This window comes from Tamandua tetradactyla, chromosome 2 (genome assembly GCF_023851605.1).
Source record: "Tamandua tetradactyla isolate mTamTet1 chromosome 2, mTamTet1.pri, whole genome shotgun sequence".
NCBI lineage: Eukaryota > Metazoa > Chordata > Mammalia > Pilosa > Myrmecophagidae > Tamandua > Tamandua tetradactyla.
In genome coordinates this window covers 18,652,691-18,669,083 of record NC_135328.1, presented here as the reverse complement: position 1 = coordinate 18,669,083, position 16,393 = coordinate 18,652,691, and the positions used below count along the sequence as shown (strand labels likewise).

Genomic DNA, 16,393 nt, shown 5'->3' with positions numbered 1-16,393 from the left:
GATTCGGCCACCAGAGGGAGCCCGTGGTGAGGGTTTTTGGCGAGATCACCAAAACCATTCACCGGAAACTGTTGCATCCCCGCAGCAGGCGCTGGCGGGGCGGAAGGCTGTGTGGGTGAGACAGGGGGCCTCCCCCAATCGATCAGCGGAGGCGCGTCTGCCCCATTGGTCTCATCGCCATCTGACTCTGAGTCAGAGCTGTCTGAACTGGCGTTTGACTCCGGCGGCTTGCCCTTACAGGAGCCGTCCGCAGACGAAGCTGACTGAGTTTCTTGGAGCGCGTGCCGTGCCTGCAGCAGGGCGGAAGACGGACTTAGGCCTGCAGCATTCTCCGCCTCAGGGCAAGCACGGACGGTTTCCCAGATAGGGACCAGGATCGGGTCCATACAAAGGCCCGTCCGGCGCACCCGTTCTATGTCATTACCAAGTTTTAACCAAGAGGGCAGACTGAGGCTACCGGAATGGGCGAACCAAAGGGCAAAGGTAACAACATCGTCAAGGAACCGCAGGAGGGAACTCTTCTTAACTGAGATGCCCCGCTGCTTCAAAAGGGTTTTTAAAGGAGCTAGCAGAGGCGAACTTTCTGACTGCCCCATGATTGCAGTCGGCACTGTCTTTTAATCACTCGGGGAGCTCTCCCGAGTCACCGGGGCTACCTGAAAACCCGCGGCCCTTAACTCTCACGTAATAGGAAGTACTCACCTTCCCACGGTGATCAGGCGTGGAAAGTCCGCTGCGAACTCAAGAAGCACGTCCTCACCAGCTCGGGGAAAGGCAGCAGAAGGGTTCCCCGTACGGGCCACCACTTGTCCGCGACTTCTCGCTCAGCTTCTGGTCCCCGGCCGGCGGAGGGAACAGGAGGGAGAGAGAGACAGACGCAGACAAATCCGCGCTGGTGAGAAACACAGATCCAAGACACGCAGCAGTTGTAAGCACAGACCTTTACTGGAGTTAAGCTTGCATTCTCTGTTACAGGTTCCGCGCGGGACAAGATGCCCCGCGGGGGAGCAACCTCTATGCGGCCGTCAGGCACGGCTCCCTGTGGGTCGTCTCCGCCCACCCCGTCCGGGTAACCTCTTATATACTGTGCCCAAACCCAATAGGTTAGTGCCACGTATACAGAGGTGATTGGAAGATAGGGTTGGTGGGCGTGTGCGTCATTTGCGGAAGCAGGATGTGAGCGCCATCTTGGCTCACTCGATGGGCGGGGGGAACTCTAGAGCAGGCTGCAGCGTGTCCACTAGGCCAAACCCGGAAAGCGGCTCTCTACAGCAGACCATTTCAGAAAAAATGAAACTCCATGTGCTTTCCCAAAGTTTGAACAACGTAAACTATTTTTCTTAAGATTAGTGAATCATGGTCGGTTGGATCAGCAAAAGCACTTACCTAAGCCAGGAAAGCTGGCTTCTTGATCATAATATGACCTTGCAGAAGTTTCTTAACATTCTGAATTTGTCAAGTACAAAGCTAAGCTCGACACTTTGAGTGTAAGTAATCCAACCAAAGCTAGTATAAACCAAAAGGAGACTCTATTGTAAGGATGTAGCAGTATCTCAAAGAATTAAAGTATGGCAGACCTTCTGGGGGAGCCAGAATTGGAGAATTGAAAGCCATCAGGACTCTCTCTCTGACTTGCATCTTTGAGCCTGCTTCATTCATTTTCTCCCCCTCTTTCTTTTTTACCCCCACTCCTACCCCATCCTACCAAGCAGACTGGCTTCTCTGATTATCTGGATATGGCTTCTGAATTTTAGGGACCCAACCATAGGCAGAGAGTCCAGGGCCAGGACTAGGGTAAGGCCAGACAGAATCTTTGGATGCAAAATTTAAAGAGGTCCTCAGTCTCAGGGCCAACCCTGCACTTGCACACGCCTGAGAGTGAGGGCCTCCTTAAATTTTGCATCATGGAAATCTTTCTTGTCCCACCCTAGTCCTGGCACTGATAGAGTGACTGGTGATCTCTGGGTGGGTCCCAATTCTAATTTGGCAAGAGGAGAACATCTCTGGCATAGGGGAACATCTCTGATAGGTGTCCAGCCCTGATCCAATCAACCCTGAACCTAAGGTTGAGGTCACATGGTGGAGATACAGCTGCTGAGGGCCCATCTCTCGATTTAGGGAGGTGGTTCTCAGATTAATGGGAATCATGTCTTGGGAAGGATGCCCAAAAGTTTCTATTACAAAAGCACTATGTAGAATATTTATTTGTATTGCATTTTTTATGTGTTTCCCTACATATATGCATTTCCATACCTATACATACATGGGCCGGTAATTGAACCTGGTTCTCTTGCACAGCAGGTGAGAATTTTGCCACTGAACTACCTATGTGCCCCTTGCATTACATTTTCAGCACTGCATTTTCTGCCCCTGTTATGAATCTCATAACTTTTAAGCATGTATATTGTACAGTTCACCATGCTGAATGTCAACAGGATTCCTAAAGTTTTAGCCACAGTTGTGGTCCTCAGGGAATTATAATCCACTTGGGAGGATAAGAACAGATGCAGGATGTGTGCAGGAGAGTGTCTATAGTAAGCAATTTAAGTGCATTCAAGTATGAAAATAAAATCTGTATTGACCCAACACATACTTTGGAATTTTTGAGGAGAATAATTGCAAAATGAACTGGAAAAGGATTCGTAGAATATGGGAGATTGCCTCTTAGTTGTGATAGTTTGAAGCTGCATGTACCCTAGAAAAGATCATGTTTTTTTAATCCATTCCTGTGGGTACAGACCTAATTGCAAGTGGGACCTTTTGATTAGGTTATTTCAATTGAGATGATCTACCTCATTCAAAGTGGGATTTAATCATCCTACTGGACTCCTTTATAAGAGGCTAAACAACTGGGGGAAAAAAAAGCCTAGAGAAGGTGAGAAACACACAGAAACAGAGAGGAAGCGACTGAAGCCAGAAGCTGGGAGCCATGAAATCCAGGAGAGAAAATAGAGACCAGCAGACATCGCCATGTCCCTGGCCATGCAACAGAGAAGTTGAGGATCATTGGTAGCTGGTCTTTAGAGAGACAATATCACCTGTTGATGCCTTGATTTTAATGTTTCTGTGGCTTACGAACTCTAAGCTTATAAGCTAATAAATCCCCATGGTACAAGAGAACCACTCTCTGGTATATTGCATTTTGTCAGCCTTAGAAAATTAAAACATTAATCATCTCCTTTTTTTAGGGCCATAAGGGAAGCAGATACAGAGTCTTAGAAGAAGGAATCAAATCAGGAAATACATACAGAGCATTGACCTATTATTGGGATATGAGATGTTCTTTTTTATATTCCATGATTATCTTAGTTTCTATGCTATGGTAGATATCATAGATAGATAGCTGTTATGACAGATATCACCAATGGGTTGGTTTAACAACAGGAATTTATTGGCTTATGATTTCAGAGGCTAGAAGGCTTGCCTTCTTCTTGGGATCCGCAGCATTTTGGCTGGTTGGCAGTCATTTGATTTCTTGGCTCTCCTATCACATGGCCATGTTTCCTTTGTCTTTCGTGCTCTCTTGATTTCCAGCTTCTGGCTCCTTCTTGTGGCTTTCTTCTATAAGGCCTCGAGTAATAGGATTAAGATCCATCCTGATTCAGTTATGCACACCTTAAAGAAAAATAGCATCCTCTCAAGGTCCTAGTTATAATGGGTTCACACCCACAGGAATGGGTTAAGATTAAGAACAAGTCCCCCCACCTCGAGGGGTACATAACTTAAACTGCCACAGTAATCTCTCTCTCTAATGCAAATGTAAGACCCCAATGCTTAAATCGATGCCACCTTCTTCTATCATGAACTGTCCCAATACTGAGGAGAATAGTTGTAGTTGTTCTGTTCATTCAAAATGATTCCCTGGACTACAAGTTTAAAGTTACATAGAATGGTCAGTACTGAGGGTAGATTTTGAGAGTGGTGGGGGATGGGAGCGAGGGGGTCTTTTGATGAAAATCACTGTATTAAACTAAGAGTAAAAAACCCACTTTCCCCTTGGCCCTCTCCTACCTCCAAAGATTCACTTTCTACAGTGAATTGGGCCTTCTGAGCCCCTTTTTTGCATTGCCATATCCAGTTCATTTTCTAGAGAAGTTTTCCTTCTCATGGCTCTAAGTTCAAAAGTCCTTATTCTAATTTTTTATCCTTCCTCCAATCCTAAAATATAAGTAAGCTCTCCTTGGAGAATCAAGCTTTTATGATGGGACACCTATAGTACAATTTCTTTCATGATATCGTTGGAAAAATCATGCATACATGACTTTTTTTCAAAGCTCCCTATGAGGAATTTCTTTTAGAGCTAAATTGGAAGGGACTCAAATTTTTTCTTTCCCGTGGGGAATTGGCATCTTTTATCATAAGTATAATTAGAATAATGTAGCTCACTAGGTTGCGGCATTTACCGCCCATGACGTGCTCCACTTCTCATGGTCCAGGTTTTCTTTGACCAGTGCGTCTCTGATTCTAGTTCATATTCTTCTAGATTGTATATTATTTTATGTTGCTCTTTATCTATTATCAGTTTCTAATCCTTTGTGGAAGAAAAGATGGAAGGGGGTGCATGAAGGAGAGAGGGAGGAAGAAATGCCCCCAAATTCCCTCATAATGGAGCAGAATATCAAATTGTTGATTAAATATAGATTACAGTCGCTTTATGATAAACAACGGTGACATTTAGCACTCTGGCGTAGAAGGAGAGATAAAATCATGAAGCTTGATTTTTCCCCTAAAAATATAGGATTATTTTGCACACAGCTTGAGTTTTTGTAATGACAGGCAGGGATTAGAAATTTAAAGAAAAAAAAAAAGCCAGAATATCAAAACCAAAAAAACCTCCAACCATAACTATTGCTTGTTTTTGTAACTCTAGCCCAGGCAGGTATAGGCAAACAGCCCTTTTTCAGAGTACTTTATCATGCATTATCCCCTTTGGTCTTAACAAACACCCTGTGAAGTAAGATCACACCAGTCTTACTGTGACTGAAGAATTAAAGCTCAACTTACTCAAAAACCACAAAACCAAGATTTTCTCCAGAGCAATAACAAGTAAGACAGAGGACTGCTGTGTCAGGCCTCGCTTGAATTCCCAATTCTATTATCAGCTCTTTAAGAAACTTTAAGTAGGTCACTTAACTTGTTTCCTATACCACAAAGTAAGAATAAGTATTCTATGCATGTTTTCCTTTTCCTCCGTCAAATGCTCTGTGTACTTTCCACGAAGCCCGTAGATATTTAACTTTACTGGACCTCACGTAAGCCTTGTGTTGGCTTTTCCTTGGACTTTAAATCTCCAATACAAAGTCTCCTCTCCCAGCAGGGCAGGAAGCTCCCGGTGGTCCCTTGGGCAGTCACCAATGTTCCAGTTGACAGCCACCCCAGCTAGTGCGCTTGCAGATGAGCCGGTGCACATCCGTGTGACAGGCCTGCTGCCTTCCCAGATGGTGACCCTCATGGCATCTCTGAAGGATGAGAAAGGGCATCTGTTCCGGTCCAAAGCCTTCTACAGGGCCAGTGAGGCCGGACAAGTGGACCTGGAGAAAGATCCTGCATTTGGTGGCGACTATATGGGCGTCCACCCCATGGGCCTCTTCTGGTCTCTGAAGCCTGAGAGGGCTTACAAGAGATTGCAGAAAAAGGATGTCATGAACAGCCCCTTTCTGATCACTCTGGACGTATATGACTCAGTTTGCATCAAAACTTCAGCCATGACTCAGCCCAGGGTCAGCCAGACTGTGCAGCGCTGGTTTGCGGCACCTGGGCTGCAACGGAGGCAGATCCGAGAAGGTCGAGTGAGGGGAGCCCTCTTTCTCCCTCCAGGTGAGACTCATCTTTGGTGCTATGGAAAATATTGTTGCAGAAATATAAACAAAACGAACTGGCATTGAATTACTAGAGAACCAGTTTTTTCTGGAATACTTTGAAACATTTTAGTGTGTGTGTGAAGATGGAATGAATTACGTTCAGCCTTTTCTTGCAATATCATCTACTTAACTCTCTTTTCACTCTTTCTGATCCCACTCTCTTTTCTTTCTCATTCTCAGGGGAAGGCCCTTTCCCAGGAGTCATTGATTTGTTTGGGGGCATTGGGGGTCTGGTTGAATTTCGGGCCAGTCTGCTGGCTGCCCGTGGCTTTGCGGTGCTGGCACTGGCATATTTTGCCTATGAAGACCTGCCCGGACAACTGTTGGAGGTGGACCTGGAGTATTTTGAGGAAGCTGCCAACCTGCTACTGGCTCAGCCCGAGGTATTTTAATATACTTCTCATTTTACCTTGCAACTAGCTGTTTGCTCTGCCTGTTTGATCAACCTGCACAGACGTAGGGGCAGCACAGCTGAAATTTAAAACAGGAATGATGATGATGATAACATTTGCCCAGTAGGGGGTTGGGTTGATTAGGGGTAAGGTGTTCAACTCTGTGCCTTTTATACTGTTTTACTTGATCCCCATAACAATCCTGTGAGGTGAGTAACACAACTCCAGGAGAAATAAGGTGTAGGGAGGGTAAGTAAGTTTCTTAGTCACAGAAGCTGGCCAACCTGAGTGCCAGGACTTCTTCTTTCCATCATGCTGGCCTGCCAGGCGGCACCTTCCAAGAGTGCAAACTCTGCTGGATTCCCCTTTCTTTCGTGCTTGCAGATCCAAAAGTCAGGAATCGGGGTCATCTCCGTGTGCACAGGTGCGGAGATCGGGCTGGCCATGGCTTGCTACCTGAAGCAAGTGGCAGCCACCGTCTGCATCAATGGGCCCAGTGGCGTGCTTCACGTTCCGCTCCGGTACCGGGACCTGATGGTGAAACCTATGCTCTTCGCCCAGGAGCGCGTGCAGGTGCACGCTGCCGGGGCCATGCGCCTCCTGGGCTGTAACCCCGACCCCAGAGAGAAGCTGGATGGGCAGAGCATGTTCCCTGTCCAAGAGGCCCGGGGAGCTATCCTCTTCATCGTGGGGGAGAACGACGAATGTCTCAATAGCCATGTGTTTGCGGAGCATGCCATGGAGCAGCTGCAGAGCCACGGGAGAAGCAACGCAAGGATGCTGGTGTACCCCGGGGCGGGCCACCTCATAGAGCCTCCCTACAGCCCGCTGTGCTACGCTTCCTGGAGCCCTGGCTTTACCTCACCCTTACTCTGGGGAGGGGACCCTGTTGCCCACGCGGCAGCTCAGGAGCACGCCTGGGGAGAGGTCCAGAAATTCTTCAGGCAACACCTCATTCCCACCAGAAGCAAACTCTGAGCAAGGGTTAGCGAGGATGGGGTAGGAAAGGTAAAAAAGGAAGCTAGGGTAGGTAGGTATAGGATTGAGAGAGGGGCCTCTCTGTCTTGGCTTCTCTGAATTCATCATGAATCTACTGGAAGGAAATCAGACAAAAAGAACGAACAGGGCACACATGCATTTGAAGTATTTCTGACAAATTTCAGGCGCTTTGTAGTTTTGTAAATTGAATCCTAGTTTATATGCACAAGGGTTCTTTGCTATTTCAAAATTGTGATATCTTGCAAATTGAATAACCTTTTTTTATAAGGTGGATCATCACCACCTAATTAGCATCACATGAAAAAATAAGATATTTTTTATACCCCAGTTAGGAATACCTTGGATCTCTGCCAGTCTAGATGAACTAACTCCCTGGAACTTCCAAATTACTTGTGGAAACACATTTACTGTGTAAACTATTCTGAATTGAGTTTAAAGTCCTAACACAAAATCAAATATAACACTTGCTATAGATTTCCAGTAGATTAAAACATTTTAGAATAATGATTTCCCTTTCATTTCTGTCTGGTTTTTTTTTTTCTAAAATAGGGAATGGAATTAAATTTAAATAAGTGCTTATGTATCATTTATTGAAATTAAATGAGTTAATGTATTTTAAAGCTCTTAGAACAGTGCCTGGCTCTGGTGGTTATTATTTTCAAAATGCTTTCCTTTTTCAGTCTGTTAATGTCATGAATCACATTCATTAATAGATTAATTTTGGTTATAATTTTAATATACAAATTTCTCCTGCTGACTTTAAGATTTTACATTTCTTCCAGAACTATTCCTAGTCATTTATATTTTCCCAGAATTTCATCCATATTTTCTATAGCACATTTTCTCTTTTTAATTTTTCATATATTCCTTGTTGTTTAGTTGTGGGTTTTCTCCTTTTTTCTCTCAATTTGACTTGCCAAATATTTGTCTACTTAACTGGTCTTTTCTAAGTACAGCTTTTGGATTATTGGTCAAATGTATTTTTTTACTGTTTTAATCATTTTGTAATTCTTAATAAATTCATCCCTTCTGCATCTTTGGGTTTATTTCTTCCTGGATTCTTATGTGACTAATTTATTTATTTCTCACTCCATCACCCTAATACGTGAACTTTAAAAATTTTCCTCCAGGTAGTACTTCGATTGCATCTTAACAGGTTTTGATATGTAGTACTCTCATTTATGTTTATTTCTAAGTAGTGTCTGCTGTACTTTCCCCCTCTTAAACCCAAGAGTAATTTCTATGGATGTTTTAAAATTTACTAATGAATAAAGTATTTTTGTCTATCTTTTGTTAGATTGTTTTCAGAAGATAAGGCCCATGTGAATTTTACTCCCTAGTACAATGATTAATTCAAGTGATTGTCATCACTGGATGCTAAAGCTACTTGGGTATTGGCTGATGGGAAAGAAGATACTCACCTGGTGCCAAAGTACCACCTGCAGTTACTTTACAGGTTATAAAGGGAGGAAACATAATTTTGAAATGGATTGGAATGGATTTTCATTCACTAAACTTGACATCTCTAAAAACGTTTGGCCATACTATGCCTAATGTGGAGAGCCCAGCAGCACTGAGAGGTGCTCCTAACAATACTATTGAACTTGAACTCCAAGTCTTTGGTGGTAAACTCTTCTTATTTTAGTGGTTAGATGACAAGGTAAACAACATTGCCAGGAAACAGCACAGCAAATCCAAAGTGTGGGTCATTCTATGGGACAACTGGCCTATCGCATCAAGAAATTAATTGCATGGAAAAAAAAAGTTGGAGTGGGCTGGGGGACCATTCAGAATTAGCAGAGACATTTCAACTGAATGCTATGTGTTGTACTGATTTGAACAAAGTAATTATAAAAAGACGTTTGGGGGACAATTGAAGAAATCTGAATATGGGCTGGATATTACATGATACTAAAGAAATGGTATTATCTTGTTATGTTAATAATGGTATTGTGGTTATATATAAAAATCTCACTTTTTGGAGATGGATACTGAAATTCTGAAAGGTGAAAGATGGTGATAGGATGTATTTCTTTAAAATGCTAGTCTTGTCAGGAATATGGTGAAATGTGAACAGTCATCCAGTCTATGTGGCAAATGAACTATGTACCCCCAGAAAGACATGTTCTGAATTTTCATATGCATTCCCATGGGTGGGAACCCATTTATAAATAGGGCCCCTTGAGATGTATTATGCATCAAGGTGTGGACTTATTTGTGGATGAATAGGATCTTCCCAGATTCTATTCAGGTTTGGCCAAATTGAGGGAGGGTGGGCCTTAATCCATATGACTGGCACCCTTTATAAATAGGAGAAATTTGGGCACAGTCAGGGAGAGAAAACCACAGAGGGGGAGACTAAGGACATCCCACAGCTGGGGGACTGCTACCAACCCCGAGGGAAAGCATAGCCTTTACTGCTACCTTGAGGTGGGACTTCTGGCCTCTAAAACCATGGCCAATAACTTCTTGTTGAAGCTCACCTATGCTGTGGCGGTTGCTCAGCAGCCTGACAAGCTAAGACAGTCTCCATTCTTCCCACTTTTATGTATGCTTGAAATTCTTTCATAAGAAAAAGTTAAAGAGATATGATCAATTTATTTACCTTGACGCCCTCAAAGATAAGAAACTTCGTATGTACTACATCTTTTCTCTGCTTCTTGCCCATTAATTTCTGATTTAATTTTTTTAGAACAATACTCACTATTTGATCATAATTATGCCTTAACAATATCTTTGCTCCTTGCTGTTTCTTGAAGTCCCATGTCTTTTTTGTTCCTGGCCTTATCTTCTGTTTTTCCATTTTTCCATCGTACAAACTCAAGTAATTCTTAACAGAGGGTCTTACTAACCTGCAATTGTCCATATTTTGTTCTCACTCTTGAATTATAATTTTTCTGGATATAGAATTTGAGGTTAACAGTGATTTCCCCTCAGCACACTGGTTGTTTTATTTTGACATCCATTGTCGTCAACATGAGGTCTGATTCTTGTTATGTTGTGGGATCTCTCTCTCTCTGAAAACATTTTACAGTTTTCCCTTTATTCTTAGTGTTTTGAAATTTCATCAGGATATGACTAGAAATAGATTTATTACTATTCTTAAAATTTCTTTTGCTCAGCACTACATGAGCATTTTAAAATAAATTCCATTTTAAAATAAAGACCTATCTATCTTAGGTTTTAGACCTGACTTAGAAAGTCTGCTTGTATTAATTATCTGACCCTATTACCTTTTCCATTTTTTTTCCACTCCTTCCTTTTGTAACTCCCATAAAGATGATTTTGGAGCTTGATGGGTATATCATCCATGAATAATACACTTTCTTATACTTTTATTTCTTTGTATTTTTATCTCCCCGCATTCTTGTAGAACACCACAGTTTAATTGTTCAACTCTCTAATTTGCTCTTCAGTTGTGTCCATTATGCTATTTAACTCATATCTCTTGGGTTTTATTTTAATTATTATTATTCTAAATATTTCCATGATCACTAATTGGGCTTGGGATGGTTAGGTATTGGTGTCAAGTTGGCCAAATGATTATGCCCAGTTGTCTGGTCAGGCAAGCACTGGCCTGACCGTTGCTGCAAGGATATTTTCTGGCTGATGGATAAACCTAAAGGCTGGTTTAACACACTTACGCCTCTGTGCAGGATGATATCATGATATTTTCAGAACAAACAAAACAAAACAAACAAGGTCCTCTTATTGGGATTGAGAAACCCAGCTATCTCAGCACTATCCACAGCTTACTTGGCAGGAATCTGACTTTAGCAACATGAAACATTTTCTTCTTCACAAGCCTTCTCTGGTATCTCAGGTTCCAGCTTCAACATTTAGTCTTGCCCAGTTATTAGGCTGCAAGCATTATTTCACTCACCTACAGTAGTGTCTATCCAGGGATGGAATAGTTTAATCCTCTCTTGTCTGTTACATGTGGCTTATAGTATAATTGAGGTTGAATATGGGAAATACCCTTAGAATTTCCCATATTTTGATTTGGGAAATTTGTTTGATTAGCTCAATACATAATAGTAAAAGACAGATTTTTCTCCTAGTCCCAAAGCACTGGGCATCAGCAACACTTGAATTGCTTTTATGATTACAATCAAAGAAAAAGCAGACCAAGCAGAGGTGGGCTCTTGGACTCAGTAAGACAGTTTCAATGAATGTCCTGAGTGAGGAACACCAGGACAAAGAAGAAGCTCCACCCAGCCACAGAAAAGTCATCTTGGTCATGGGGCCAGGATTACTTAAGATTGTCTCTCTCTCTCTCTTTTTTTTAATAGATTTTCACGAGGCTAGAGGTACCAGCCTGAAGATGTAAAAGATGCTTGTCTGGGCAGAGTCATTTCTAATGCAGAAGTGAATATGGAGTTACCTGGACTCCCATGAGTAGCAGAACTGTCAGGGACCAATGGGCTGGAGAGTAGAAACAAAATTTATTTCTTGTTCTTTCCAGCTTCCTGTTCTTCACCAGGTTCCTGGGAGGCAGAGGAGTTAGATTTGGACAAGTGTTCTCTAGGAAGCAAGTATTACTGAAATCTACTATGCTGTCACATCCTATCCATCTTCACACCCTGTTGAGTCTAGCACCCAGCTACTTTTCTTAGCTTTCCAGCCTAATCACTCTCTATTACTACTGCCACCATCCTAGATCAAGTCATAATCACGTTTTGTCTAACACAACAACCTCATGATTGATCATCTCGCTCCCACACCTGAGTTCCTCCAATCCATTCTACGTACAGAAGCAGCCCAGAGGATCTTTGAAAAATGCAAATCTAATTATGCTATTCTCCTGCTTATAATCCACTGAGGGGTTCCTGTGGTTTTAGTATAAATTCCAAAATCCCAAGCAGAGCCCCCAAATTGTCTGGTTTGCTCTCCAACCTCACCAAATGCCTCTTTCCATCCATTCGCTGGGCTCCAGACATCCTGCCTTCCTTCAGTTCCTTATGTATGTAACACTCTTTCCTGCCCCAGCACTTTTGCACATGGTATTCTCTTGGCCTCAACTGCTCTTCCTCCTGCTTTCTATCTAAAGGCTTCTTCCTTATTCTAAACAGTCCAATGCATATGTCACTTCTTTAAGGAAGCCTTTTCTCCTGGGCCAAGATGGCGGCTTAACAATGTGCGCATTTTAGTTCGTCCTCTAGAATAACTACTAAATAACCAGAAACAGTACAGAACAGCTCCTGGGGCCATGTCAGTGACCAGACACACAATGTACCCCAATCTGGACCAGCTGGACCGGCTGCGAGCCCCCCCAGAACTGTGAGATCCCCAAGCTGCAGCGGCTGGTGCCCCTCCCACACAGGCTGCTTCCCAGAGGGGAAAGGAAAAAGACTTTACCAGCAGCAGGGGCTGAGCCCAAACAAACGCCAATTGTGGAATTAATTAACAAATTCTGACCACTGAAAATAGGCCCCCAGCTCAGGTGAAACCGGTCAAAGTGGAGGTTGCTCATTTGTGCCCCAGCGCCAAGGGGGCAGGGCTGACAGAAAAAGGGGAAAAAAAAAGAAGGAAACAGGGGTTTTTGTGGCTGTGTTTCTACAAAGTCTTGACTGCCTTTGGATATAGGGCTCCTCAGGCTGCAACTGCCCCAGGCATAAGCAGAAACAAACTCGTTTGAGGGCTTGTCTGGAGCCTATGCCTTCCCCAGGGGAGGGGTGAAGCCCAACTCAGGTGGAATCCCTCTCTCAAGGAATTCAGACACCAGGGCTTGGTAATTTGAAGCCAGTAAAACCAGCCTACAACCTCTCCTCTGTCTCCACCATGCCCCCAGCCAAAGTTAAAGGTATCACATCATCTTATGCTGGTGGGACCTGCAGTCAGACAAGCACCACATACTGGACAGGATAAGAAAAACAGAGTCCAGAGACTTCACAGGAAAGCCTTTCAGACTGCTGGTTCTCACCCTCAGGGAAAACCAAAGCAGGTGACCATTTCCTCCTGATAGGAGGCCAGTTTGGTCTGAGAAAATCCAGCTGTGGTCTATAATACCTAAGTAGACCCTCCTAAGTGTGGGGGGAAAAGGCGCCATACAAGCAGGGCAAGAAACAAGAAAACAAGAACTGAAAAATTCTCCTCTGTTAAACAAAACTTAAGCTAGAGGTCCAGATAAAGCTGAATTGAATGTCAAAGAATAGATAGACAACAAATACATCCAGCAAGAAAACCCAAGGTAAAAGAAGTGCAAGCAATCTCCAGAATAAACTGATTAAGGTAATTAAATGCCTAGACGCCAGCAAAAATAACAAATCACACGAGGAAAAGTGAAGACATGGCCCAGTCAAAGGAACAAACCAGCAATTCAAATGAGATACAGGAGCTGAAACATTTAATTCAGAATATACGAACAGACATGGAAAACCTCATCAAAAACCAAATCAACGAATTGAGGGAGGATATAAAGAAGGCAAGGAATGAACAAAAAGAAGAAATTGAAAGTCTGAAAAAAGAAATCACAGAACTTATGGAAATGAAAAGCATGGTAGAAGAGATGAAAAAAACAATGGAAACCTACAATGGTAGTTTTTGAGAGACAGAGAACATCTGAAATCCGGCAAGAAAAAGAAAATATAGGGAAAAAATGGAAAAATATGAGCAGGGATTCAGGGAACTGAAAGACAATATGAAGCACATGAATATACGTGTTGTGGGTGTCCCAGAATTGAGAAGAGAAGGGAAAAGGAGGAGAAAAACTAATGCAGGAAATTATCACTGAAAATTTCCCAACTCTTATGAAAGACTTAAAATTACAGATCCAAGAAGTGCAGTGTGCTCTGAAGAGAACAGATCCAAATAGACATATTCCAAGACACTAATCACAGTGTCAGAGGTCAAAGAGAAAGAGAGAATCTTGAAAGCACCAAGAGAAAAGCAATCCATCACATACAAGGGAAGCCCAATAAGACTATGCATAGCTTCTCAGCAGAAACCATGGAGGCAAGAAGACAGTGAGATGATATATTTAAATTATTAAAAGAGAAAAACTGCCAACCAAGAATTCTATATCCAGCAAAATTGTCCTTCAAAAATGAGGGAGAAATTAAAACATTTTCAGACAAAATATCACTCAGAGAATTTGTAGCCAAGAAACAGCTCTGTAAGAAATACTAAAGGGAGCACTAGAGACAGATACTAAAAGACAGAAGAGAGGTGTGAAGAAGAGTATAGAAAGGAAGACTATGAGTAAAGGTAAAAAGAAGGAAAATTAGATATGACAGATAAAATCCAAAAGGCAAAATGGTAGAAGAAAGTACTACCCATGCAGTAATAACACTAAATGTTAATGGATTAAACTCCCCAATCAAAAGACATAGACTGGCAGAATGGATTAAAAAACAGGACCCATCTATATGCTGTCTCTACTCAAAGGACATGAGGGCAAGGACACAAATGGACATTTGCACATCAATGTTTATAGAAGCATTATTTACAATTACCGAGAGATGGAAACAGCCAAAATGTCCATCAATGGATGGGTGGCTAAACAAACAGTGGCATATACATACTATGGAATAATATGCAGCTGTAAGACAGAATAAAGTTATGAAGTATATAACAACATGGATGGACCTTAAGGACATTATGCTGAGTGTGATTATCCAAAAACAAAAGGACAAATACTGTATGGTCTCACTGATATGAACTGACATTAGTGAATAAACTTGGAATATTTTGTTGGTAACAGAGACCACCAGGACATAGAAATAGGGTAAGATATTGGTAACTGGAGCTGAAGGGATACAGATTGTGCAACAGGATTGAATATAAAAACTCAGAAATGGACAGCACAGCACTACCTAACTGTAATACAATTATGTTAAAACACTGAATGAAGCTGAATGTGAGAATGATAGAGGGAGGAGGGGTGGGGGCATAAATGAAATCACAAAGGAAGATAGATGGTAAAGATTGAGATGGTATAATCTAGGAATGCCTAGAGTGTATAATGATAATGACTAAATGTACAAATTTAAAAAATGTTTTTGCATGAGGAAGAACAAAGGAATGTCATTACTGCAGGGTGCTGAAAATAAATGGCAACTAATATTTTAAAATTTCAACTTCTGTGTGAAATTAAATTTAAAAATGTCTATTTGGTACAAAATTTATACATTGACTAGTGCATCTCCTAATATAACTTATATAGATAGTTGGCTGAACAACATAAGTACATGGAACCTTGGGTAGGACATTAGATTTTATTGGTTTGTCCAGAGTGATGCCCCGATGAATCCCAGAGTGATTTGATCAGTAAGTGGAAAAGAATTTGCAAAGTCCCCTTTGGGGAATGGTGAGAATGGGGGAAAATTCAACCTCCCCAAGTTGAATTCTTGATATTCTCACAAACAGTGCAGACAACCAAAGCTATAGGCTGAGCCCCCAGTCTTGGGGTTTGTTCACATGAAACTTAACCCCACAAAGGATAGGTCAAGCCTACTTAAAATTTAGGCCTAAGAGTCACCCCCAAGAGAACCTCTTTTGTTGCTCAGATGTGGTCTCTGTCTCCAGCCACTACAACAAGCAAAGTCACCACTCTTCCCCTATGTGGGACATGACTCCCATGACTGCCAGGGGTGTGGACCTTTCTGGCAATGTGGGACAGAAATTCTAGAATGAGTTGAGACTCAGTATCAAAGGATTGAGAAAACCTTCTTGACCAAAAGGGGGAAGAGTGAAATGAGACAAAGTGTCAATGGCCGTGAGATTCTAAACACGGTCGAGAGGTTATCCTGGAGGTTATTCTTACACATTAAGTAGATATCACTTTGTTATCCAAGATGTAATGGAGAGGCTGGAGGGAGCTGTCTGAAAATGTAGAGCTGTGTTCCAGTAGCCATGTTTCTTGGGGATTATTGAATAATGATATAGCTTTCACAATGTGACTGTGTGATTGTGAAAACCTTGTGTCTGATGCTCCTTTTATCTACCTTGTCGACAGATGAGTAGAACATATGGAATAAAAATAAATAATAGAGGGAACAAATGTTAAAATAAATTCAGTTTGAAATGTTAGTGATCAATGAAAGGGAGGGGTAAGGGGTATGGTATATAAAATTCTTTTTTTCTTTTTCTGTTTTTGTTTTATTTTTCTGTTGTCTTTTTATTTCTTTTTCTGCATTGATG

At 42.1% G+C, this 16,393-nt stretch overlaps 1 protein-coding gene across 9 annotated transcripts in view; it reads left to right on the top strand.

Annotated features, from left to right (window-relative positions):
• The window catches only part of LOC143666790 (acyl-coenzyme A amino acid N-acyltransferase 2-like), a 29,043-nt gene extending 20,735 nt beyond the window's left edge, over nt 1-8,308 (top strand). For 5 of the 9 annotated variants that reach the window (XM_077140353.1, XM_077140332.1, XM_077140334.1 and 2 more), the window contains 3 exons: nt 5,315-5,817; nt 6,042-6,244; nt 6,638-8,308. In XM_077140353.1, the coding sequence (XP_076996468.1) occupies nt 5,315-5,817; nt 6,042-6,244; nt 6,638-7,231 (1,300 nt within the window). In that variant the 3' untranslated portion in view covers nt 7,232-8,308. The remainder of the gene's footprint in view (nt 1-5,314; nt 5,818-6,041; nt 6,245-6,637) is intronic. The other 4 variants (XM_077140360.1, XM_077140338.1, XM_077140344.1 and 1 more) reach the window with 1 other exon arrangement.
• Nucleotides 8,309-16,393: the final 8,085 nt, after the last annotated feature.